This window comes from Ochotona curzoniae, unplaced genomic scaffold, assembly GCF_017591425.1.
Source record: "Ochotona curzoniae isolate NIBS_2020 unplaced genomic scaffold, NIBS_Ocur_1.0 patch258, whole genome shotgun sequence".
Classification (NCBI taxonomy): Eukaryota; Metazoa; Chordata; class Mammalia; order Lagomorpha; family Ochotonidae; genus Ochotona; species Ochotona curzoniae.
Window position 1 is genome coordinate 586,696 of NW_024466815.1, and position 25,697 is coordinate 612,392.

Sequence of the window (25,697 nt, forward strand, 5' to 3'; positions counted from 1 at the left end):
GGGCAGGACTCTCTGTGACTGTCACCTTCAGGAGGGAGAGCCCGAGAGCGCCGTGCCCCCACCACTGTCCCGCAATGCTTGCCCTGTGCAGTCCCGCCCTGTGAGGGGGATGAGATGGATCGCACTCTTCCCGCAGGTGGGGAAACTGAGGCAAGGCGGGGAGCTCCCTCGTCTTAGCCACGGGGGCTGGGAGGGGTTTGAGTTTAGGTTTAGTGCCCCCAAGATCTGTCCCCTCCCGAGATGCCCCCCTGTGCCTGGGGCCCGTGTGTGAGCGTTCTCTCTCTAGCACTTCCTGTGGATGTGACAACAGTGCTGGGCTGGGAGCTGGACCATGACAGAGGCAGGTAGAGAAGGCTTTGGGGGAAGGAAGCTGGGCAACAGCCCGGAGGTGGACCAAGGCTCACCGTGACCAAGCAGCACGGGAGGGGGAGAAGGAGCAGAGAGATGACGCCTCTGTGTCTTTGAAGGGTGGGCTGGCAAGCCTGAGTAGGGGGTCTTGGAGAAGAGACCCCTGCTGCTGTGCAGGGTGAACTCCACGGAGATGCAGGTGCCTATGGGAGTGCAGATAGGAAGAGAGCAGGGGAGGATGGATGGCTGGGCAGAGCTGTGTGAGGAGGTGAGAGCGGGTGCTCGCAGCCTGCGGAGGGGCAAGGCCAAGGCAAGTCCAAGGGGAGGGTTGATAGTCCCCCAGATGGGGACTTGGAGAGAGAAGGGGTTGGCGGGGAGAAGCCGAGGCTGGTTTAGAATATGGGGATGTGAGGAGCCAAGAGGGGAGGCAGCGGGACCTGCAGGACTGGGGCATGGTGGGCTGGGCAGGAGGGCAGACAAGGGGTGCAGGAGTGGAGGGTGTCATCCACACAAATATTCCAAAGTCCAAACAACTCGGAAACCAGGAACACTTCCAGTTGCCAGCCCTTCGGCAAGGGACCCTCATCCTACAGGGTTTACCGTGTGCTGGGCGTGGAGCCAAGCCCTCGGCGCCTTTGGCCCATGCAGCAGCCTGCCATCCTTCGTTGCGAGTCTGTAGGCGAGGAGAGGAGGCCCAGAGAGGCTGGGTAACCTCCCCAAGGCCACACAGAGAAAGACAGACCCAGGATTTGAATAAGGTCTTGGTTGGTCACATCTCTCCGCAGGGGCGGGGGGTGCCCAGCTGTATCTGCCATCTGGCTCCCAGCTCCTCGCCTGCTCTGCCCAGCTCCATGCCAGGGTCATGGCTTACCTTGTTGCTGACATCATCATGGGCCACAGAGGCCGGATCTCTTGCCTTCTCCCAGCCAGCTGCCTTCCACACCTCCTGCTGCTCCTTCTGAGTTCCGCAACAGAAGGAAACCAAGTTCTTTTCAGTTCAAGACAGGAAAAAAGTTTTAATAAGCATACAGGCTTAAAGAAAAACCAAAACAGGTGCAAAAAAAGGTGCCATAGAAAGCGGGCCTTGGCCGTCCATCCACATGGCCGCTTTTCCAGGCCACTGCTGAGGCCCATCCTGACATGCAGCAGCTTCATGCATAGACCCTTCCCACGCGTGGCACCTGCACTGGGAAGGTGGTGAAGACAGGACTCTGGAGGCGGAGTCTCCAGGAACAAGTCTGAATGGTTACTCCTCAGTTTCAGGGCTTTGGGCAAGTGTGTTTTCTTCCCCAGGCCTCAGTTTGCCAATTTGTGGAATGGGAGGATAACAGGCTACCTCATGGGCAAGCAAGGAACTAAATCCTAGATGGCCTGTAATGCCATGTCTGGCACACAGAGTCGAGGGTAGGCTGACGATTCTCATTTCTGTACTTCGCTTCTTAATCTATAAATTAGATCCCCATAACCATTGGTCTGTTTGTATACTTTTAATTCTCATTTCTGTACGTTATCTTTCCCACCAACACAGGGAAATGAAAAAAAAATTTTTTTGAACTATAGTTAAGCCATATATTTATTTATTTAAGATTTATTTAATTTTTGTTGGAAAGTCAGATTTACAGAGAAAGGGAGAGACAGAGAGGAAGATCTTCATCTGTTGATTCATTCCCCACCTGGCTGCAATGACTAGAGCTGAGTCAATCCAAAGCCAGGAGCCAAGAACTTCTTCCGGGTCTCCCACATGGGTGCAGGGTTCCAAGACTTTGGGCCATCCTTGACTGCTTTCCTAGGCTGCAAGCAGGGAGCTGGATGGGAAGTGGAGCTGCCGGGATTAGAACTGGAGCCTATCTGGGATCCTAGCAGGTTCAACGTGAGGACTTTAGCCGCTAGACCACTGTGCCAGGCCCTTACATATTTTTTAATAGGTTTTTTTTATTTGAAAGAAATATTTACAGAGATGAGAGACAGAGAGAGAACAGCCAGAGCTGAGGTGATCGAGCTAGGAGTTTCTTCTGAGCTCCGCGTGTAGGTGCAGGGTCCCAAGGCTTTGGGCCGTCCTCAACTGCTTTCCAGGCCACAAGCAGGGAGCTGGATGGGAAGTGGAGCAGTCGGGACACAAACTGGCATCTGTGTGCAATACCTGGGGCTGAGCAGGCCAAACCTAGGAATCTGAAAATCTTGTTGGGTTTCCCACAATGGGTGGCAGGTACCTGATAACTGGGTCATCACCTACTGCCTCCTAGGGTTGGAATTAGCAGGGAGCTGGTAACAGGTGTGGCACCCGGTGCAGCGGCGTTTTTCACACTGACTCTGCTAAACTTGGACTCGGGTACAGGCTGCTGAGGAGTTCCTTCCCTCAGATGAAGTTCTGCCTCTCTGGCCTGTGGGGCATGGCGTGGCAATGGAGGGTTCCTTGACACAGGAACACCCGTTCTGTGCCATGCAGGACAGGGCTGGTGCTCTCGAGAGCGGAAATGGGATGGGGGTCTCAGAGGGGACACCTGAAGGAAGGAAGGTGGCCAGCTGGTGTCACTGTGATGTGTCTGGAGGAAGGAGATGAGCCTGCGGAAGTCAGCTGGGGGTCCTGGGGCATCCTGCAAGGTTGTGGAGTTCTCATTCTCCAGGTGCTGGGGGGTGAGGGGCGGGGCCTGCTAGAAGACACATCCTCAGGCCACTCCCCCGTTCTCCCTAATCAAGCACTGGGGGAGCGGGAGGAGAGGCATTTTAATTAGTCTCTCCGGGGAGTCTATTGCACATCCCAGTTTGACAACTGCTTTGCAGTTCGTGCATAAGTCATGGGTGGCACCAAGGTGCTGTGCAAACATGGTGGTGGCTAGCACAGGCTGGTGAGGCAGTCTCTGGCCATAAGGTGGCATGTGCAGTGGCGGTGGCACCAGCCACATGCAACTAACTTCCTGAGCCAGAGGGCAGGTGAAGGCCAGGCACCAGGCAGGCAATGGGCACGGGGAGCTGACCCTGGGGGACAGCGACAGGGGGTGGGAGTTTCCATTACAGGGAAGCAGCCCATGACTTTGTCCTGCCCAAGGGCTGTGGGAACCACTGGAGCCCAAAAATGGGCTCAACTTTGGTTAAAACTTAACTTTCTGGGTACTCAGAAACTCTGAGTCGGTCACGGTCACTTCTACACTCGCAGAAAACCTTGGTAATGGTGGTGGTGTTTGGGGGGCGGGTGTGTTATGCAGGAAAGGGTGAATGGTAATGGGAAAAGTTTAACGTCAAGAACAGCTGGCGCAGCTGGTGGGCTCCGTCTCAGTAAAAGGCACCTTTCAGTGGGGGAAAAGAAGCGTAAAGCCTGAGGCAGCAGATGGAACTGCAACACGTTCCATCTAAACAGTGGAATTGACTCACGAGCAACAGCTTAACCCACAGACCCGAGGGAGCGCTCCGTTGAACAGGGTGGAAGAAGCTGGTTCAGTTCAGGCCATTGCCTTAGCAGCTCCCACAGGGGCTGGCTTGGGGCCTTGGCTTTCCCATCCTCCTCGCACCTGGTGCAGGAGCTCGGCCTATCGACAACAGTTAACAGCCCTTCCCAGGGACAGGCACTGAACACAAACAGAAACTGTTAGCTCAACAAACATTCGTGCCAGGCACAGCGCTGCTTGCTTTTCTTCGTGTGTCCTTCTAGGGACAAGATGCCTGCCCTTGGCCACTGCAGAGGACAGACAGCAGGCAGCTTCCTCCACCACCTTCCAGGTCCCTAGGAGACCACACTGGGCTTTCAGCACTAGACTTCTTCTTTAAAGATTTATTTTTATTGCAAAGTCAGATATACAGAGGAGAGACAGAGAGGAAGATCTTCCATCTGCTGATTCAGTCCCTACGTGGCCACTACGACTGGAGCTGAGCCGATCCTAAGCCAGGAGCTAGCAGCAGCTTCTAGAATTCCCTCACGGCTGCAGGGTTCCAAGGCCGTCCTCCACTGCTTTCTCAGGCTCCAAGCAGGGAGCTGGACGAACAGTGAAGCAGCTGGGACTAGAACCGCTGTCCCCGTGGGCTGCCGGCGCTGGCAGGTGGACGACTAGCCTGTTGAATCATTGCGCCTGCCCCCAGTAGTAGAATTTTGGGTACAGAAAAAGTATGGCCACAGCTACCGCCAGGACCTCCCCCTCAACCTTCCTTGCCAGCACACCTTCTGGCTGCCCAGCCGCAGCGTCCCTTAGGGCGATGCGCGTTACCATGGAGACAGGGGCGCTCGCGCGGCGCGCCTCGGGACAGGCGGAAGTCGGTCTGGGGAACGGTGGGCGGCCATTTTGAGAGCGGGCAAGAGGGTCGGGAGAGGCGCGGACAAGTGACGGTTGACCGGTTTTAACCAAGAGGCTGGTACCGCGGGGCGGGGAGAAGAGGGCGGTGCCATCCCAGGGCGGGATGCCAGGGGCGGGGAGGGGGTAAGGGTGGGGCGGGCGGCCGGAGGCGGGGGACAGAGACCACCGTGGGGCCCCCCGGGGACAGACAGGGAGCGCCCGGGGAGCGGGGCAGAGGCGCGGCCGGCAGCGGGGGAGATGAGCTAGCGGCGGGGCCTCGGCAGCCAGGTGTGAAGGGCATGGACAGAGGTGAGAAGAGGCGGGGAGAAAAGGTATCGCGCGTCGGGGGGAAGGTGAGGAACGCCAAGTCAAGGCCGGTGTCGAACGAGAAAGTAAGGGGCGAGGAGAAGGCGCAGGCGGAGAGCGCGAAGGGAGAGGAAAAACCCAGGGGCGAGCAGCGATCCCGCGGCGAGGGGAACGCCCGTGAGGAGAGACCCGGAGGCCGGGAGAAGGGGCGGGGCGAGGCGAGGGGGCGTGGCACGTGGGCGGGGCGAGGCGAGGAGTGGGAGCGTGGCAAGGAGGCGGGGCGGGGCGAGGCGAGGAGGCGTGGCAAGGAGGCGGGGCGGGAGGAAGAAAGGCAGCGTGGCAGGTGGGCGGAGCGGGGCGAGGGAAAGGGGCGGGGCGAAGAAAGGCAGCGTGGCAAGGAGGCGGGGCGGAGCGAGGAAAGGGGGCGTGGCAAGGAGGCGGGGCGGAGCCCTACGAAGGGGCGGGAAGAACAGTCGGCTCCCGACCCGGGCAAAGGGGCGGAGCAGGAGCGGGGAAAGGAGAGAAGGCCCAAGGAGGAGCCCTCCCCCGGCAAGAGACAGGGGCGGGGCCCGGGGAAAGGGCGGGGCGTGGACAAGGTCTGGGCGGAGACCCTGGTGAAGGGCCAGATCGAGTACAGCACGGGATTCCCGGGCGGAGCCAGAACCCGGAGAAGGAGGCGGGGCGAAGAGCCCTGCGGGGGCGGGGCCAGGTCAGGAGGCGGGGCCAGGGCTCCCGGCCGCCGCAGGGCTGGGGAAAGCAAGAGGGGCTCACTCAAAGCGCGGCGCAGAAACCGAGGCTGGCTCAAGGGCAGGGGCGGATTCCAGAGAGGGGGCTTTGCACGGAGCAGGGGTGGGGCCCGGGTAAGGGGAGAGACGAGGAGGCGAGGCGAAACGAGGCGCCCGAGCCGGGCCGTGACCGGGAGCATCAGTAGGGTCGGGGCTCGGAGCCCTGGCCGGCGTGGGACCCGCAATAGGAGCAGGGGCGGAGCCAGGAGTAAGAGCAGAGGTGGGGCTAGAAGCAAGAGCAGGGGCGGAGCCAGGAGCTTGAGCAGGGGTGCAGCCAGGGACAAGGGCCCGGGCCGGGCCAACCGCCCGAGTGTTCCCGAATCCCGCCCGAGTGTGCCCAGGTCCCGCCCGAGTGTGCCCGGATCCCGTCCGAGTGTGCCCAGGTCCCGCCCGAGTGTGCCCAGGTCCCGCCCGAGTGTGCCCGGCTCCCAAAAGTCCTCTGCAGGGAGCTGCCTCGCGCACCGGCATTGACCCCCGCGTTCTCCAGGTTGTGGCCGCGTTGTGCAGCTGCCCAGCCATGCACCCTGCGAAGCCTGCATGGCCGGGAATCCGAGGCCCGCGGGCCATGTGGGCACTGCTGGCGGTGCTGCTGGAGCCGTGGGGGCTGGCAGCCATCAAGGATTTTGAGGAGTGCACCTGGCAGGTGGTCTTGAACAAGTTCGAGAGGATAGGCGAGGAGGGTGCGAGTGACCGCTTCTTTCATCAAGATCTAGTGGACAAGGTGGGCCAGGTGTTCAGAGAGCTGGTGGACGCACCCATCGACCCGAGCAAGGTGAGGGGTCAGGATCATGAGAACCCCCTGGGCAGCTTCCCAGTGGGCTCAGGACCTGACACCCAGTACCTCGTGGCAGAAATATCTGGGCTTCCCTTACTACCTGAAGATCAACTACTCCTGCGAGGGACAGGTGAGTGTGCCCCACCTGGGGGCCCTGCCCCTCAAGTTTCAGCTTCCTTGTCTGTAACCTTTAAACACTGGCAGCAGCGTAGACCCCCGGGGACCTGAGGAATTCTAGAAGGTGTCCAGCACCCAGCAGGTGCTGGAAAGCCTTCTTGCTCATATTTAATGGAACTGTAATTCACAAACCATGACGTTGACCATCTGAAAGTGTACAAGTCGGTTGTGTGTTTAGGAAGTTGTGCCACCATCTTTGTATCTTATCCCCATGGATTTCCCTCCTGCCCCTCAGGACCACCTTGTGCAGTTAGAGTGTGTCTGTGAAGAGCACTTAATTCACATGGAATCGTGGGGTGGCGGGCCTGTTCGTGTCTGGCTCTTTCCAGGCAGCGTGTTTTCTTTCTTTCTTTTTAAAGATTTATTTATTTTGACTGGAAAGGTAGATTTACAGAGAGAAGGAGAGACACAGAGAAAGATCTTCCATCCACTGCTTCACTCTTCAAGTGGCCACAATGGCCAGAGCTGAGTTGATCTGAAGCCAGGAGCCAGGAGCCTCCTTCAGGTATCCCTCATGGGGTGTAAGGTTCCAAGGCTTTGGGCCGTCCTCGACTGCTTTCCCAGACCACAGGCAGGGAAACTGGATGGGAGGTGGAGCAGCTGGGACATGAACTGGCGCTATATGGGATGTCGGCGTGTGTAATCAAGGACTTAGCCACCGAACCATCGTGCCAGGCCCCAGGCAGCCATTTTCAAGGCTCGAACCTGTTATATTGTGTCAGCATTCCCTTTTTCATGGATGAGTAATATTCTGCTGTGTGGATGTATCCCATCTGGTGTATCGGTTCATGAACTGCTGGACATTTGGCTTCTTTCTATGTTTTAGGCTATTGAAACAAAGTTGTTTTGGAGTCTGTGTACACATCTTGTGTGAGCATGTTTTCTGTTCTCTCTGGTGCGTTTGTAGGAGTGTAACTGCTGGCCCAGACACAGCCACACTTGACTTTGGAGGTGATGTCAAGCTGTTTTCCAAAACGGCCATTCGTTATCATTTCCTGTTGCACACACCCACCACAGTCGGGTCACGTTGTAGATGCCCTGTGCTGTTGCCAACCCTGGCCATTGTCCATCTTTATTATAGGCATCCAGGTATATGAAGTGCTGTCTCCTTGAGGTCTCAACTTGCAATCCTCTGAAAACTAACGCTGTTACACATTCCTTTTACGTGGTTTTCAGCTGTTTGCCTCTCTTTGGAGAACTCTCCACTTGAATCCTTCACCCGATTTTAGAAATGTGATTTCTTTGAGAGGCAAAGAGGAAGAGAGAGAGAGAGAGAGAGAGAGCCATCTGCTGGTTCATTCCCCCACATAGTGGAGACAGCCAAGATTGGACCGACTTTGAAACAAGGGTATGGAAATCCAATCTGGGCCTGCCATGTGTGTGGCAAGGACCTAGTTATTGGAACCATTGCCTCCTACCGCCCAGGGTCTACATTAGCAAGGAGCCAGAGTCAGGAGCTGAGGTGGGTATCAAGTTCAGGCACTCAGCCATGGGGTGTGGGCTTCTTGATTGGCAACCTAACAGTTAAGTCTGAAGCCCACCCCTTCCCCATTAACATATTTTTGTGTGTTTTTATTTTTTAAATAAGTCATTATTTTTATTGGAAAGTCAGATTTACAGAGAGAGAGAGAGGATCTTCTGTCTACTGGCTCGCTCCCCAGGTGGCCACAGTGACCTGAGCTAAGCTCGATCCTAAACCAGAAGCCAGAGCCTCCTCCAGGTCTCCCATGCGGGTGCAGGGTCCCAAGGCTTTGGGCCGCCCTCGACTGCTTTCCTAGGCCACAAGCAGGGAGCTGGATGGGAAGTGGGGCAGCCGAGGCATGAACCGTTATCCATATGGGATCCTGGTACATGCAAGGTGAGGACTTTAGCCACTAGGCTGCTGTGCCAGACCCTGTGCTTTTTTATTATTGAATTGTTAAAGTTCTTTCTGTACTGTGCACATGCTCCGTCCTCCTTATTGGATGTATGACTTATAAAGATTATTTTTAAAAAAATTTTTATTGCAAAGTCAGACATACAGAGAGGAGGATCTTCCATCCATTGATTCACTCTCCAAGTGACCGCAATGGCCAGAGCTGTGCCGATCCAAAGCCAGGAGCCAAGAACTTCCTCCCAGTCTCTATGTGCATGTAGGAACCCAAGGCTTTGGGCTGTCCTCGACTGCTCTTCCTCAGGACACAAGCAGGGAGCTAGATGGGAAGTGGGGCCTCTGGGATTAGAACCAGTGTCCATATGGGATCCCAGCGCCTTCAAGGCGAGGATTTTAGCCACTAGGCCATGGCGCCGGGCCTGACTTACGAAGATTTTGTCTCACCCTGAAGGCAGCCTTTCCCTGGATGCTCCCCTTGAGAGCACAGGCATTTCTGTGTTGAGCTAGAATAGCACATACGTTTCTCATTTGGTGACGCCTGAGTCAGCAGCTACCGTCGTCGGCTGCTTTCACCGTTGGTGAGGGAGTCTGCGCCCAAGCAAAGGTCCTGAGCACTTTCCCCTGTGTTTTCCTCCAGGAGATTTTTAATTTTAGTTCTTCTGTTCAGGCTGCTGAATTCATTCTGTGTTGGATTTTTGTGTATGGTGTGAGATAGGAATCCAGGTTTTTTTGCAGGTGTCTCTCGTTGTCCTAGGATTCTCTGTGAAGATTCTGTTCTTTTTCTCATTAAATCGTCTCGGCCCTCTTATTAGTGCATCAGCTCTCTTTCCGCCATCTTTTTGTGCCGCCACGATGGTGCGCTTGGACGTCCTGGCCGATGCCCTCAAGAACATCAACAATGCAGAGAAGTGAGGCAAGTGGCAGGTGCTGATCTGGCCGTGCTCCAAGGTCATCGTCCACTTCCTCACCGTGATGATGAAACATAGCTGCACTGGCAAGTTTGAGATCATTGATAATCACAGAGCTAGAAGGATCACTGTGAACCTCACAGGCGGGGTAGACAAGTGTGGTGTGATCAGCCCCAGATGTGACGCGCAGCTGAAAGCTCTAGAGACATGGCAGACTCATCTGCTTCCATCCTGCCAGCTCGGTTTCATTATCGTGACAACCTCAGCTGGCATCATGGACCATGAAGAAGCAAGACGAAAACACACAGGAGGAAAAATCCTGGGATTCTTTTTCTAGGGATGTAACACACAAATATAAATAAAATCAGTGCGCCGTAACTGTTGATAGCTTATCCCTGGACTCACTTCCTCTAGTTGCTCCTTGTGCCCACGTGGCTGCCCTCTGGTCCTGGAGACAGGAGCACTGTCGTGGGCTCTCAAAAAAGCAGCAAGTGTGAGCTCTGTTCCTTTGTTCTGGTCCTGCTGGCTTGTTTTGGCTTCAGGAAGCTTTCTGAGGACAGTGCTGTGCCGTGGTTTGGAGGCCTGGGTTGGAGTTGGCCGTGGAAGAGAACTCACTTGGAGCTGGATGCAGCAGGAAGTAGAGCGAGAGTGACTTGTTCAGGCTCTCGGGCCAGGGTGTCGAACCCAAGCCTGTCGTGATCTCTGCAAAGTTACTGAACCTTTCTGTGCCAAAGTTTCCTCATCTCTCTCTCTCTCTCTCTCTGTAAGATTGTTTGAAAGGCAGAATGGGGCCAGCATTGTGTCATCGCAGGTAAAGCCACTGCCTGGGATGGCAGGATCCCATACGGGCACCGCTTTGAGTGCCAGCTGCTCCACTTCTGATGGAGCTCCCTGCTAATGCACCTGGGAAAGCAGCAAAGGATGGCCCAGGTGCTTGGCATCCTGTACCTAAATGGAAGATCAGGATGAATCCCCTGGCACTGGTCTGGCCTGGGTCTGGCCGCTGTGGGCATTTGGGGAGTGAGCTAGTGGATGGAAGGTCTTTTCTCTCTCTCTCTCTCTCTGTATATATATATATATACACACACACACATTTGTGTTTGTGTGTCCTCTTCCTGTAATTTTATTTTCCAAATAAATCCTTAAAAAGAGAGAGAGAGAGAAAGGCAGAGTTATGGGGGCAGGATGAGATAGAAAGCATGAAAGATTCTCCATTTACAGGCTTGCTTTCCCACAAATGCCTGCATTGGTCAGGGCTTGGGCAGGCTCAAACCAGAAGCTAGGAACTTCATGTGGGTCTCCCACATGAGTGGGAGGGCCCCATCCACTTGGGCTGTCCATTACTTCTCCAGGCACTGGCAGGAAGCTGGATCCAAAGCAGGTGGGACTTGAACCAGTGCCAATACAGGATGCCATCACAGGTGACAGCTTAACCGGCTGTGCCACCACACAAGGCCCCAAGAGGGCACTCATTCAGCTGGGTGTTTGGGGAAGATCTTTAGGAAGAAGGCTGAGCGGAGACCAGAACAATGAAAAAGGCGTGACGGGCACCAGGGAAGAGCATTGCAGGCTGAGGGAACCACCAGCACGGCCGCTGGGAGGCAGGAGGGAGCTGGGTGTGGCTGCAGCAGAGTGAGCCGGGGAGACAGCCGGAGGGGGTGTCGGAGAAGGCTCTGAGCGGAAGTGGGACCAGATGGGCTTCACTCCTTGGGCTTCTTCCTTCCTTCCTGCCCCTCCTGCTGGGTGGGGGAGAGCAGAGGCCGCAGGACAGCTTGACAGGAGGCTGCTGGGGTGTTAGTGCCCTCCCGTCCCAGGAAGTCCCCCAGCACCTGTTCCTGCATGTGGGAACCCAGAGGCAGGGCTGACACAGTTGTAGCCCTGGCTAAGGCCTCCCTCGGCAAGGCTGCGCCCAGGCGTCTTAAGCCATCAGATCTCTGGCCCTGGTCCCGCCCCTCCCTGCCTCTGCTTGTCGGGGCCTGAAGGCAGCCTTTCCTGGGGCACCTCTGGGTCTGTGCTCATGCTGTTCCACATACTGGAAATACCCTCTCTCCTCCTCGCTCCTGCCTACCATCTCAACCAGCCAGGATCCTGGCATCTATGGGAGGTTGCCCTCGGGCGCCTTTCACCCTCTTCCCCACCTCCCCATTCCTTTCTTTCCAATTCCCCCAGCCTAGGGCCCAGATCCTGCTGCAGCAGAGCGTGCTCTAGTAGGGATGGGGCACCCGGGGAGCCCCCTGCAAGAACACACACCCCGGGGTCCTCTTGCCTGTAGGCATCTGAGGATATGGTCCGTAAGGGCCACCTGACGGGGCTCAAGCCCATGGCATTGGTCAGCTTCCAGTCCGCAGTCAACTTCTACCGCTGGAAGATTGAACATCTGCAGATCCAGATGGAGGCAGCCCCTTTCCGCAGCAAAGGTGTGGGGGGCAGGAGCAGAGCTTGAGGGCCCTGGGGGAGCTGGCAGGGCAGGGTGGGGCTGGCAGGGCAGGTGGGGCAGGGTGGGGCACCCCAGAGGGGGTGTGGAGGGGAGCAGCCCCAACTGGCACTGCCTCAGTGCCCCCATCCCTCTCCCACAGAGCCGTGCTCCGCAGAGCAAATGTGCAGTGTGAGCTGGTACACACCCATGCCCATCAAGAGTGGTAGCCTGGTCATGCGAGTGGACATCAGCGGCAATGGCCTGGGACCTTTTATTCCCCCCAAAAGGTGCCCTTTTCCTAGCTGCCCAGGGCAGGGGGTTGCTAGGGAAAGGAGTGGCAACCCGCCACCATCTCCATGGTAACAGCCCCTGTGAGTGCAACCCTCACATGGGTCACCGTGCACCTGCCACTACCAGGTTCTACGTGAATATCAACGGCTTCCTGAAGAAAGGACAAGACAACAAGATCGAGTTCACCGTGGGAGATGAGGTAGGACCGAGGTTGCTGAACCCCGTGGCAGGTCCTCGGACCAGGCCCTAGATGCCCCATCTGCACAAGGGCCCGGGAGGGGAAAATCACGGATGCACCCATTTCACAGAGAAGACTGAGGCCCCAAAGGGGTGGAAGCATTGCATCACCATCTTTCAGCATGTGCACATGAACTGAGATGCATGTTTGCCTGATTCCTGCTCCCACACTCATGTGTTTAAAAAAACAAATGTGTCTTATTTACTGGAAAGGCAGAGTGACAGAGAGGCAAAGGCATCTTCCATCCACTGGTTCACTCCCCATTGACGGGGCCAGGCTGAAGCCAGGAGCCAGGAGCTTCTTCTGGATCTCCCACGTGGGTGCAGGGTCCCAAGGCCCTGGGCCATCTTCTGGCCATCTTCTACTACTTTCCCAGGCCACAAGCAGGGAACTGGATGGGAAGTGGAACAGCTAGGATTAGAATCAGGATTGGAGGAACTGGTGCATCGATAGGGCAAGCCAGTATTACACGATGTGGTTCATCCAGCTGTGCTACATGCTGGCCCCGGCTCCGATCTCTTCATCACTGTACCCACCTTCCCCCCTCTCTTCCTCTCTCCTTCTCTTCCTCCCTCCCTCCCTCCTTCACCCCTTCTTCCGTCCTCCCTCTCCCTGCACAGAGGCAGACATCAGGGTCACAAAGCAGCGAGCGCACAGACCCGAGTCACTGCTCTTGCTCTGAGTCACTGCTGATGCTATAGAGGAGCAGGCAGACACCAAACCCACAAACATGGGCATCAACAGCTTGCAGGCTCGCTTAAAAGGTGGCGAGGCTGTGACAAGAAGCCAGGTGTGGAGAGCAGGGCTCATGTGCAATGCGTAGTGCACCTGACAAGAAAGACCAGGTGGCCATTTGTCTGAGCAGAGGAGAGGTTCCTGTGGGGTGTGGCAGGAGATCATGTCACACGGGGACCCCATAGCTGAGAAGTGAGGCTTCCGTGGCTGGGAGGTGACAAACTGTACAGGGCCCTAGGGGTCACAGTGGGGGCTCTGCTCACGTGGGAAAACCCAGAAGCCACAGGAGGGGACATGGGGGGAGTGCTGATCTGCTCCCCCCCCCAGCTGCGGGACCTGCAGCCCAGGTACTTTGTGAACGTGCCCTCAAGGCCCCTGTGGCACACCATGGACCAGTCGCCTGTGCTCATCCTGGGGGGCTTCCCTGACAAGAAGTCCATCCTGCTGACCGACACTAACTTCAAGGACTTCTCGCTGGTGCAGGTGGGCGTTGCCAGTGGCCTGGGGATGGGGGCAGCCTCTGAAATGCTGAGGGGGCTGGGGGTTCAGACGGCTTCTTGGAGTTGCGACTGCATCCCCTCCCTCCGCGGGAGAGGCCCAGGAGGTTGAAGGGGAGAAGCAGGTTGTTGTAGTCACTGCCGTATCTGCTCCCCGACAGCTGAGCATCGACAGCTGCTGGGTGGGCTCCTTGTACTGCCCCCAGTCCGACTTCACGGCCACCATCTATGATGCTATCAGCACGGAGAGCACCCTCTTCATCCGGCAGAACCAACTCGTCTACTACTTCACGGGCTCCTACTCCATGCTGCAGGAGAACACCGAAGGCAGCGGTGAGGAGCCCCAGGGAAGGGGTCATCCTAGCCTCTTGGCCTGGGTCTGCCCTCGCCCTGCCTACACATGTGGATTGCAAAGGGGAAAGGAAGGAATATAGAGAGAAATGGGGCAGCTCCAGAGGGGGACAGAAAGAGAGCAGAGAAAAAAAAAGGGTCCGGCACAGTGGCGTAGCGGCCAAAGTCCTTGTCTTGAATGTGCTGGGATCCCATTTGGGTGCTGGTTCTAATCCCAGAGACCCTGCTACCCATCCAGCTCCCTGCTTGTGGTCTGGGAAAGCAGTCGAGGACGGCCCAATGCCTTGGGGCCCCGCACCCACATGGGAGACCCAGTGGAAAAGGCTCCTGGTACCAATGGTATTTTACCCCCTACCTAAAGTCAACATATTAGGCTACAGAAAACTGTCATTTGAATTCAATTAGTTAATTTATGTCATAAACAGCTTCATTTTCTCCCTGTTTTTTTTTTTAAGATTAATAATTTTTTATTTGAAAGGCAGAATTACAGAGAGAAAAGGAGAGTCAGAGATCTTCCATCCACTATTCAATCCCTAAATTGGCTGCATGGGCCAGAGCTGGGCTGATTTGAAGCTAGGAGCTAGGATCTTTTTCTGAATCTCCCACTTGGGTGCAGGGGCCCAAGCAACTGGGCCATCCTCTGCTGCTTCCCCAAGCAGGTTACTAGAGTGCTAGATCAGTAGTGGAGCACCTGGGACTTGAACATGAGTCCATGGGAGGGGTCCCGACACTGCAGGTGAACCCAATTAAAATTGGCTCAAGCTGAAGAGGAGTGTCTGTTGGTTTGCATAACAGAACAGCCCAGGAGCATGTTGGTTTCAGGCATAGTGGGATCCAGGGGCTCACTGTCTCTGACAGATGCCCGGTGCCTCCAGCCCAAACTGGCCTCTCTGGAGTCCTGGGAGAGAGTATCTCTTTGTTCTCAGCTGCAAGCTAGAGCTGTGGCCAGACACAGCTACAAGCTCTGGTCAGAGGAATGCAGGAGAGGGTTCGTCCCAGGTGGAGCCCTCGTAGACATAGGGCAGACAGGGGGAGTTCCCCAAGGACAGCAGATGTCCTCTGCTGAGAACCCATGAACATATCCACACTCAACAGGGTGTCCAGCATGGGGGTGGAGGGAGAGGGAAAGTGGAGGCTTGGCGCGGGGGGTGCGGGGTGCCAACATCAAGGCCTGAGGCCTCATGCTGCCCTCCTAGAGAAGTGGGTGCGTGTCCTGGCTAGCGAGTGCATCAAGAGGCTGTGCCCGGTGTATTTCCACAGCAAAGGCATGGAGTACGTAATTGCCCTCACTGCTGGCAAGAACGAGGGCTATTTCCACTTTGGGACCATCACAGGTAAGGAGAGGGGGGTGCTCTGACAAGCTAGGAGACCCGTGTACACTCTCTGACTCTACGTCCTCACCCTTGGGAGATGCTATAGGCTGGGGGATGTTCCTCTATGTGTGTGTGTATAGAGATGTATGTGTGGGGGCGAGGTATTGGGGGGCTCAGTATATTTCATGATGTGTTTGGATCCTGAGAACAGAAACACAATTCAAAATCAACTTAAGTACATAGTTTATACAGGAGAAAAAGCAAGGTCCAGCTTCAGATATGACCAATTCCAGGAGCTCACAGCCAGGTCCTTGGGACTGTAGGTGAGGGAGTGTAACGTGCAGACTACAGCCCGGCTTTTGGAGAGAAACCACGGAATCACACTCTTGCGGAGTGGCCCTGTTCTCCTGGTCCTCCTCTGCAGTAGTGCCGTCATCACAGGGCAGAAGATGCAATAAGGTGGCATCACTAGGAACCTGGGGCGAGCCCTGTGCCTTGGCTACGTTCTCAGGCACCACTCCTCTCAGGGGGATTGAAGATGTCCCCCACCCCAGGTGAGGTGAGGGGTGTGCTCAGGGCTCATGACATCCTTGCCCACCAGTTTGAGTCCTCCTCTTCCTCCCAACAAGAGAATGACAGCAGCCACCCCTCCATTAACATCCAAAGTCCCTGGGCACTCTGGGATTGGCCCTCTTGGAGTCACGTGTCCAGACAGACACCCTGTGATGGGCTGCATGTGTGCTGCTGGGTCCCCTGGACTGAGGGGAGGCCTACGGTCCTGAGTCGTTTGGGTTGGGGAGTGCCAGCTGCACAGGTTGGGTAAGAGCAGGAGGGCAGTTCCCGCCTTGCTCCACAGATGGTGACGTATCCTTCGAGATGCTGCCGAGGCAGTGGTCAGTGTGCCAAAAGATAGCAGGTACTCCCTTGCAGCGGGAGGAGGAGCGGGTCCTGGGAGGTGGGGCGCTCCCAAGAGGGGTGTGGCCCTGGGCCCGTTTCGCACTGCCCCTCTACCTCACAGTTGCCAACTGCTCCATGATCTGGGCCCTGTTCCTCGTGGACGACGATGCCATCCTGCTGCTGGTGGAGGAGGAGGTGCTCCCCAACAAGAAACTTTACCACGTGGTTAGCTACCATCAAAGTGAGCATGGCGGCCAGGAAGGCTGTGCCCTGGGCATCTAGTCTGAGCCACCAGGAGGGAGGAGAAAGACAGGGGTGCTGCGTTCAGGGTTGGGGAAGCTGAGAGGTCAGCAGGACTGGACCAGAGGGGATGGACAGGGCGCAAGCTGGGAGAGGCGAGCAGAAGCCGCATCCGGTGTGATCCGGTGTGATCCGGTGTGTGGCTGTGATGGCGCCTTTAGGGGAGCAGCACTGTAGGGTAACAGCTGTAGAGGCTGGGTAGTGCCCAAGGGCCACAGCCAGGGCCGTGGAGGAGGAGCTCAGGCCAATGTCTGCCCATGGCTGGGCCTCTTTGGGATTCCAGAAACTGTGTGGGCCTGCAAGGCCACCCGACCCACCACCACCCTCCCCCGACCCTGTGGGAAGCCCTGGACCAGCTCTATGGGGTGTGAGGGAAGCTCATGCCTCACCCCAGCTTCAGGTTGTGAAAGATCAAGGCCAAGGTCTCAGGAGACTGGGCTGGGTTCTCCCCATCTGCAGTGACCGAGGACCTGAAGATCCTCTACACCATCCCGGAGTTCATCCCAGACGGTAGGAGCGACGGGAAGAGGCAGTGGCGGGAGCAGGGCAGTGGTGGGCAGAGGAGTCGGCTGTCTCTCACGAGAGGTGCTCCTGTCTGCCTCCCTGTCGCTGCTGCTCAGCTCGGGGCCTGGAGTTCCTGATGATGCTGGGGACGGAGGTGTATACCAGCACCTCGATGGTCCCCAGGGGCATGTTCTTCAACCCCTACAACAACTTGCTGTTCATCTGGGGCAACTTCCTCCTGCAGAGGTAACCCCTCACCCGCCTCTCCCACTCAGAGCCTTACTAGGACAAGGCGCTCTCTGACACCCATGCCCAGAAGTTCTCAGGACAGTGATGAAGAGAATGCAGGTCAGGATAGGGGACACCAGGCTTTTAAAAGGCTGGCAGGGCCCCCAATCCATGCGCACAACAGACTGTAGTTTCCCTGGGGGCCCTTTAGAGGTCTTATCATCTCCAGGGACCTATGGCGTGTTCATGGGCAGCCCATGGTTGGGTCCATCTTCCTGTGGCTCAGAGAGGGAGGTGGTGGATCCCAGGGCTGTCGGAACACCCCATGGGTTCAGGGCTGGCAGGCTTCTCCTGTATGCCCTCCCAAGACAAGGGGAGAAACTGAGGCAACTGCCCATATGGTGTGCGAGGCCTGTGGCCCCTGACTCCCCACCTCTGTTTCCACAGCTATAACAAGGAAAACTTCATCTACCTGGCCGACTTCCCCAAGGAGCTATCCATCAAATACTTGGCCAACTCACTCTATGGAGAGCTAGCCATTGTCACGGACAATGAGGAGGTGGGCTGCCTGTGCTGCTCCTCCCTCCCTCGCTTACCCATGCTAACCCTGGGGGGCATCCCTTCTGCCTGTCAGGGTCAAGGTGCTGGGGGGCACAAGCCCGGGCAAGAACAGCAGCCAGAAGTCCCGGGGCTGGCTCAGAGAAGCCACCTCGCAAAGTGAGGCCTAAGCCATGGGTCAGGATTCTGGGTGCTTCCCGAAGGCCTGACATTCAGCATCTGCCAGGGACACAGTGCAGGCTGTGTCTGTCTTGGGGCCTATCTGTACATGGAGTTGTGGTCCAGAGGGTGAGATGGACAACCGCCTGCTCAGACAGGCACAGTTCAACGTGCTCGGGGCAAAACTGCACCTGTTTCAGGTTCAGAGGCAGGGTCTTGCTCTGCTTAGGGTGTGCAGAGGCCAGGGAGGCTTCCTAGAGAAAGCCTGCCAGAGGTGGGGGGGTGTCATGGAGCCTGGAGAGGTCCCAGGGAAGTGAGGTCTAAAGGTGGACATGTTTCAGGGTGGGTGGGTGGTCAGCGCAGAGCTGGGAAACTGAGCCGAGTCAGGAGAAAGAGCCAGGGAGTGGAGCAACGAAGAGTGCCTGGGTTTGAGTTCCAGCTCAGTTCTCTATTCCCACTTCCTGCCATGCAGGCACACACGCCCTGGGTGACAGCACGTGACAGTTTAAGTAATTGGGTCCCTGCTCCTCTCATGGGAGACCCGGATGTGGAGTTCCTGGCTTTGGTCTAGTTCAGACCCTGTTGTTGTAGGCAGCTGAACAGTGAAGCAGCAGGTGGAAGAGCTCTGCCTGTTTCTTTTTCAGCAAATGAAATGAGGACATTTTTTAAAACAAATGAGAAAACAAAGAGTCCTTAGCCCCAGGAGTCCTGGCATTCAGCAGTGTACATGTTAGGATCCCTTTGACCGCAAGGAGCAGGAATTGGAGCAGGTGGAGACATTAAGGAAAAAAAGGATCATATTGGATGGGGGCTGATGTCAAAGGGGGTGGGATATGTGGGAAGTAGAGAGCTGACCCTGCAGGGGAATGTGAGGGTCTGGGGTGCCCAGGGCTTTCCCCATCCACATCTGGCTGCTGTGCCCTTAGATCTGGTACCTGCAGGAGGGCAGCTACCAGATGTACAGGCTGTTCCCGTCGCAAAGCTGGGAGCTGCACATCAGCCTGCAGGCCATGTTCCACTCTTCCCTCTACTCCTCCAATGAGACCATGGTCACTCTCTTCTATGAAGACAGCGAACTGTTCCAGGTGCCAGGGAGGAGCCCCCATGGGTGTTGGGGTGTGTGTGTGGGGGGGCGACACCACAAGGTGGTTGGTGCCAGCTCCCCTGCTACTGCCTGCCCCCCTCGCAGCTGGTGTACCTCATCAACGACCAGCAGGGCCGGCTGGTGAAGCGGCCCGTGCCGGTGGTGAAGCTCCTGATGTATGAGCAACACAGCAAACACTACTACATGGAGCGGAGAGGGTGAAGAGAAGCTTGGGGACGGCTGTGGCGTCAGGGTGGGCTTCAAGGAGGAGAGGGTGCCCGAACTTGTGACCCAAGGGGCTGAAGAAGCATTACTTCAGCCAGAAGGTGGAGAGGGGTGGATCACATGTCTCACGGTCCCAAGGACGAAAGGAAAATTGAGGATTCAAGTCTGCGAGGAAGTGGCCAGCAGAGAGCATGCAGGATGGATGGTGGGAGGGACAAGGTGGATGTGGGAGGAACTTGAACTTCACTTTGAGAGGCCTGGGAAGCCGTGAGTGGACAGCTGGGTCAACAGAATCACCGCAGAGGGAGCTGGAGGAGAGGGTAGGGGAGGAAGGGGAGGTGAACCGAAGGGGGAGAAGGGCAGATGGAAAGGTGGGTGAGCCCCAAGCTGCACGCAGAGCAGGAATGTGCCTATGGACTGGGTTGGTGCAGGGGAGGGGTGCAGGTAGCTGGGTGCAGCCGTGTCTGAGACTACCAGGAAGGTCAGAGCTGGGCCTGGGGAGTGAGCAGATAGCAAATGGGAAACAGGGTTGAGGAGACGCCTGGCCGTCAGTTGGGGAAGTCAGCTGACCCCCTTGTATCTCCCACTGATGCCCAGGGGCCATCTGGTGTTCGCCTCCAAGAACACCTGTCCCTTCATGAGGATGCGCCTGCACCCACAGGCCAACCAGCAGGTGTACTCACGCCAGGAGCTCTACCGGGCCCGGCCACCACATGTACTGGAGCCCTCGGGCTTCCACACCGAGAGATCGCTCGCGGTGTACCAGGGCCTTGTCTATTACCTGCTCTGGCTACACTCCAAGTACGACAAGGTGAGAGCGCCAGAGGCTGTCGTCCAGGGAGCTGGGTCTCCTCTGACAGCTGGGGACAGAGAGGGAGCCAGTTGGCACTGCAGTGGGGCAAGACCAAGGACCCAGCAAGCGTGGTGGGATCCCAGGACTAGACTGACTGCAAGCAGGGCTGGCTCCAGCAGGGCTATTCACCATCGTGTTGGAAAGAGGACTGGGGACAGCCGGGATTGGGGCTGTTAGGTTAGGTGAGATGGGGGTCTGGGGCTACCTCTGGCCTGGGGGCCACCCCTCCCATACACTCACAGTGCATGAGGTGGGTTGGGGTCTTTGCAGCCCTACGCAGACTCGGAGCACGACCCCATCTGGCCTTGGTGGATAAGCAAGAAACAGGACCAGGTTGGTAGAGGGGGCTGGTGGGGGTGGAGGTGAAGTCAGGGCCTCCCCCCAGCCCTCCTGCCCTGCCCTAACTTTAACCCAGTCGACTTCACCACCTGGCTGCCCACTAGGATTACTACTTTTATCTGGGGAGCAACGGGCTGAGCGCGGGCGGCGTGCACATTGACATGAACAGCTACGAAAAGATTTACAAACTCAGGTCCAACCACAAGCTGCCCGAACGCATCTTCCTGGACAAGGGCAGTTCCTACCGGTTCACCATTCTACTGACAGCGCGTGGCCATGGATTCAAGACAAGCCACAACCTGGGTGTGTGAGCAGAACCCGAGTGGTGCCTTTGCCCCCTTCTCCCAGCCACCCCCCTACCCCACCAGGAAGGCCCGCAGGGCAGCGTGGTGGCGGTGGCGGTGGTGGCGGGGCACAGGTGGAAGTCTGGGACCTGACCGTGACCTCTCCTGCTAGTGATCGTCAGCGCCTTCCACCCACAGAGCCGCATCCAAGTGGGCGTGGTGCTGGCTGACCCCAGCTGCGTGGAGGTCACTATGAAGCAGGAGACTTTTACTAGCCGCAACTTGGTGCTGTTCAGGGTGAGGCTGGCGAGGAGGGGCGCCAAGGTGGGCTCTGCCTGAGAGGAGGAGGATTTCCAGCCCCGCCGTGAGGTATTGGAAACATCTCCAGGTCCCCTCCCAGGCAAGCCGCTTCTATTTCTGTCTTCCCCACCATCATTCAGATTACCCTCAAGGATAAAATGCTGTGCCTTCAACAGGGCATTAGTGGCCACTACCTCCTGAAAACCTCCATGACCGTCAAGGTGGGGTCCCAGCCTGGAGGGTGGGGAGGTGGGGAGACCTGGCCCCTAGGAGTGACTGTCACCTGTTCCTGCCCGCAGGTGCTGGGGTCTTCTGGGAACTGTTTCCAGAACACACACCTGGGGCTCAGGCTGCAAGTATTGAAGCTTGGGGTCCTGGACTGGGGAGGGGAGGGCTGTGGGGGAGGGGCTGCCCAAGGCCAACTCTTTTAATGCTGCCGCTGAGGGGAGGGGAGAAGGCATTGCTTCCTTCTCATTTAGTTTCATCACTACCTACCACTTGACTCACTCTTTCCATCCATTTTGAGTCCAGAGAAAAAGATCAGCTTCTAAGCTTCTCCTTCAAGCTGACATACTGGTGGTAGCCCTGCAGCCATTGGCTGCACCCCACCCACCCCCTCACATGGTCTTTGTTCTGTCTTCTGAGTCTTCCTCTGGCTCACACCTTCAAGCTGCCCTTTGGCTTAGAGGAGGACAGCGAGGTTCAGAGTGGGTGCTGGGTGCAAGGCATTGGGTCAGCTAGCCCGGGGGTCATGACCCACAGTCCTCACATCTTCCCCCTCACTTCTCTGCCTACAGGGTCCTGCAGACAGGCCCTGGCATTCTGCCTTGCTGGTGTGGAATGACCCTGGGTGGTAACACAACAGCCGTCCCCTGCCCCGGGCACATGTTAGATTAAAGGAACAGCGAGGAGTCGGGACTGGATCAGGGCCCATGAAGAGGGAAATCAGGAGATTGGAGCAGGGGTGGGGGCTCAGGCCAGGGTACATGAGGCCTCTGAGTGGATGAGGGACTTCCCCAGGGGCCCAGCAGCTGCAGGTGAGAGAGATGGTGGTGAGAACAGGATGCCTTGGGAGGAGATAGCACTGGACAAGACAGAGACAGGAAAAGCAGCTGGAGGTTTCGGAAGGGGGTGGTGGCATGGGCAGTTCTGGACCTGTTTGGTGTACAGTGAGGGGGCGAACTTGTAGACAGTGGCTTAAATGCCCACGTCCCATTTCCCGTATCAGAGCACCTGGCGCGAGCTTCCCACCAATGCGGTGACGGCTCCAGTCCCTGGGGGCCCTGTTGCCCATGTGGGAGACCTGGCTCATGTCCTTGGCTCCCAGCTACGAGCAGCCAAGTCCTGGCTTTTGCAGCTATTTGGGGAGCAAAGTAACAGACGGGAGCTCCATCTCTCTCAGAAAAGTGAGGGTAGGGGGTCCTGATAGGATGGATGTGAGCATGAGAAACTCCAAATAAAGAGGAAACGCTAAATAATGTTAGCAGTATGAAAGTATTCTTCTAAGGCTAATGTTTGCCCTGGGTGGCGTGTGGAGGAGGGGAGAGGGTCTCCAGGGCCTCCCTCCCCGACGCAGTCCCAGACACTGTCCAGCTTGAGGCTTTTCTCCTGTTCAGGGTAACCTGATGGTCCCAGTGCTGATAGGCTGCCCTCCAGGCAAGCGCCTGGCCTTGAACACCTCCTACACGATCCAGTACAACTACCAGGAGAATAAGCACTACTTTGACTGCATGTACAAGGACCCCGAGATGCCTTGCTTCTTCTTCCGGGACAGTGTGTACCGGGCAGACCCTTGCCTCCCCGCCCCGGGTGGACCCTGCAGGGCCACACCTCCTCCCGCCCATTTCTCTCCGCCCTGGCTAAATTCTCACCAATCCTCTGCCCCGTGACTCTACAGTTTTCTACCCCATCTTCTCCATCCAAGATTTGGTGACGGGAGATTCGGGCAAGTTCCAGGGCAGGTGAGGGTGTAGCTGGGGAGAGGAGAGGAAGCAGGAGGGATAAGAAAAAGGGAGGCTGCAGGTGGCGGGATCCTGACGCCCATCCCCGCGCCACCTCTGCTCCCCTCAGCTTCGTGCTAAAGGTGGTGGGCGGTGGGCAGGATGCCAACAACATCAGGGACTACAGCGACGAGGAAATCTACCGCTACAACAGCCCCCTGGACAAGTAATGGCCACGAGCCCCGCCCCCTCCTAAGATTCCCCACGCACACCAGGCTCCGCCCTGGCTCACACTGCCTACTCTTTCCCCAACCCCACATACTGCTTGGTGCTGCCCAGTACCAGAAGTCTCATCTGGACTACCAGGACTGCCAGGACCACCAAAGACTCTGCTTTCCACATCATGTCCCCTCAGAATTCTGGCATTGAGTGAGTCCACAGTCGCGTGGGGGCCAAGGGTCCCTCTGTCTCAAGACCCATCCCACCCCCCGCCTGCTGGCTTCTGGGATGCCTCTGGTACCCTGTCCACTGGGCACCAGCTGGCCCTCTTTAAGGAGTGCTGGTACCTCACGCGCCAGATGGGGGATACAGCTGGGGCTGGGATGGGACTGAAGCTGGGAACGCAACCCAAGTCTTTCATGTGGGGGCAGCATCCCGACCACACAGTTTGCATTAACAGGAGCCGGAGCTTGGCATCAAACCCAGACGTTGTGTATGTGATATAGGTGCTTTGCTGTTGTTAGGATTTATTATTATTTAAAAGGCAGTCACAGAGAGTGAGATCGTTGATCCATTGGTTCATTCCCCAAGTGAGCCTAACAGCTGGGGCTGGCACCGTTCTGTCAACAGCTGGAACTGGCACAGTTCCATCTCCTTCTTGGGTGCAGGAGCCCAAACACTGGGGCCATTTCTGACTGCCTTCCTGAGCACATTAGCAGGAAGCTGGATCAGGAGCCAGAGAGGGAATGGAGCCAGTTCTCTGATATGGGTGCCAGTGTCACAGATGGCAGCTGATGGGGGCTCAGTGCCTTCCCCAACATACTACATTTTAAATTTTTTAAAAAATGAAGTAAATTAGCTCATGGTAGACTTTTATTGGTGCTTGGATGGAGGCATTAATGAATGAACAAAACACTGTAGAATAAGCTAGTACCTAGGGGCTCAGTGCTTGCTTTTAGATCAAAGAAAGGAAGAAAAATGATATCATGAGCAAATGAAGGCGGCAAATGAATGGAAAAAATGAACCATCTGGCACCAAGCCTGTGGGCAACCTGTGTCTGTTGGATAATGAGTTAGAGAATAAGTGAAGGAGAGATGTGAGTTTGTTGCTATGAAAGTCTCAAGCTGTGTGTGTGGGGAAGCAATGCAGGCAGCCTCTGAAAGGGTGGTCCATGATAGGGACATGCCCCCCAGCCTGGAGAACACAGAGTGACCGTTGGATGGAGGGTGGAGGGAGGAAGCCAAATGACAAGCACCTGCCACGTGGAAGGTCTTGAGTCAGCAATCATCGAGTGAATGAAGGAAGGGAGGAGACTGTCCGAGCTGGTGCCACTCAGAGTATGTGGGATGCAGGAAGAGGTCAGGGTGGGTGGGGGCAGAGATGGTATTCTTGGGCACAGCCGTGAACTTGCGCCCCTCAGGTGGCTATGTCTGGAGAACTCCCCCTGTCATGATGTCGTCCCCAACCGCTGGTTTGCCCCTGAATTCTACTTCAAGGTGTTGGTGAGCAACAGGTGAGCTAGGCTGTTGGCCCAGGCTGGGTGAGGGGGTGGGGAGCCAAGGCCATCCCAACCCTGGGCTGTATCTTTCCCCCGCCCCGTTCCCTACCACCCAAACCAGAGGCGTGGACACCAGCACATACTGTGACTACCAGCTCATCTTCTTGCTGCACATCCACGGGCTCCCACTGAGTGGGAAGCGGGCCCTCTTCATCGTCATCGTGAGTGTGGGGGGGATGTGGCCATGGGTGGGGGAGGGGCAAGGGCCCCCCGAGCCGCCACCACTCCTCCACGGCTGTTCTACGGGGCTTGCAGGTGTCTACCAGCCTGTTTTTGGGCCTGGTGGCCTTCTACATCATCATCTGCCTCCTGTGGCCCCTCATGGTGAAGGCCTGCAATCACCTGCTCTGGAAGATCAACAGCCTCATTGCCTGGGACTCCTACTACAGCTACACCAACACTTCCGGAGGCTTCACCATCCCCTCGCAGGCCATGTTTAAGGAAACCTCCAGGGAACTCTCCAAAGTCAGCTCCAGAGGCCTCCCGAAGGCCAGCTCCAAGGTGGCCGAGAAGAAATTCAGACCCCAGCCAACCTTGGAGGAGTCCCGGGCCTGAGTCTCTGCCTGCCCCATTTCTTCCCCCTCTACCATAACCCTGGCACTGGGTCTGCCGGTCACCCTTCCAGGCCTTTCTGTCCGGCATGCTCCAAAACTTCCTTCTTGTTCGAGACTTGCTGGGACTCGGCCACCGCGTCCCCGCGGGTACCGGCAGCAACTGCGCAAGTCATTAAAAGATCTCAGTCCTTCCTTAACTTATCTTTCTTGGATAGGCAGATTTTACAGAGAGAGAAAAAAATCTTTTATCCCACTGATTTTCTCTCCAAATGGCCACAACAGCCAAAGCTGAGCCAGAAAACCGGCACCTTCTCCCAAGTCCCCCACGTGGGCACAAGGAGCCCAAGGCTTTGGGCTGTCCTCCACTGCTTTCCCAGGCCACAAGTAGAGTGAAATTGGAAGCAAAGCAACCAGCATGT

At 56.7% G+C, this 25,697-nt stretch overlaps 1 protein-coding gene and 1 pseudogene across 1 annotated transcript; both read left to right on the top strand.

The window, feature by feature from the left end:
• Window positions 1-6,091: 6,091 nt before the first annotated feature.
• Window positions 6,092-25,394, top strand: LOC121166880 (cation channel sperm-associated protein subunit gamma-like). Its single transcript, XM_040996205.1, has 28 exons — window positions 6,092-6,473; window positions 6,553-6,606; window positions 11,707-11,853; window positions 12,013-12,137; window positions 12,268-12,340; window positions 13,442-13,597; window positions 13,773-13,944; window positions 15,159-15,296; window positions 16,132-16,191; window positions 16,294-16,413; window positions 16,932-16,982; window positions 17,093-17,222; window positions 17,652-17,763; window positions 18,848-19,006; window positions 19,111-19,223; window positions 19,828-20,041; window positions 20,354-20,416; window positions 20,527-20,725; window positions 20,879-21,003; window positions 21,147-21,227; window positions 21,306-21,362; window positions 22,623-22,779; window positions 22,904-22,967; window positions 23,077-23,172; window positions 23,286-23,375; window positions 24,587-24,679; window positions 24,786-24,885; window positions 24,980-25,394. The coding sequence occupies exons 1-28, from the start codon at window positions 6,219-6,221 to the stop codon at window positions 25,277-25,279; spliced, it is 3,504 nt and encodes a 1,167-aa protein (XP_040852139.1). The 5' UTR covers window positions 6,092-6,218; the 3' UTR covers window positions 25,280-25,394.
• On the top strand, window positions 9,165-9,781 carry LOC121166882 (annotated as a pseudogene).
• Window positions 25,395-25,697: the final 303 nt, after the last annotated feature.

Excerpts from the sequence above, each read along its gene's own strand:
- LOC121166880 (XM_040996205.1), top strand. The coding sequence starts at position 6,219 with ATGCACCCTGCGAAGCCTGCATGGCCGGGAATCCGAGGCCCGCGGGCC. Across the intron at positions 11,854-12,012 it reads CCCCTTTCCGCAGCAAAGGT|CCGTGCTCCGCAGAGCAAAT; the intron begins GTGGGGGGCAGG and ends TCTCCCACAGAG. Across the intron at positions 13,598-13,772 it reads AGGACTTCTCGCTGGTGCAG|CTGAGCATCGACAGCTGCTG; the intron begins GTGGGCGTTGCC and ends GCTCCCCGACAG.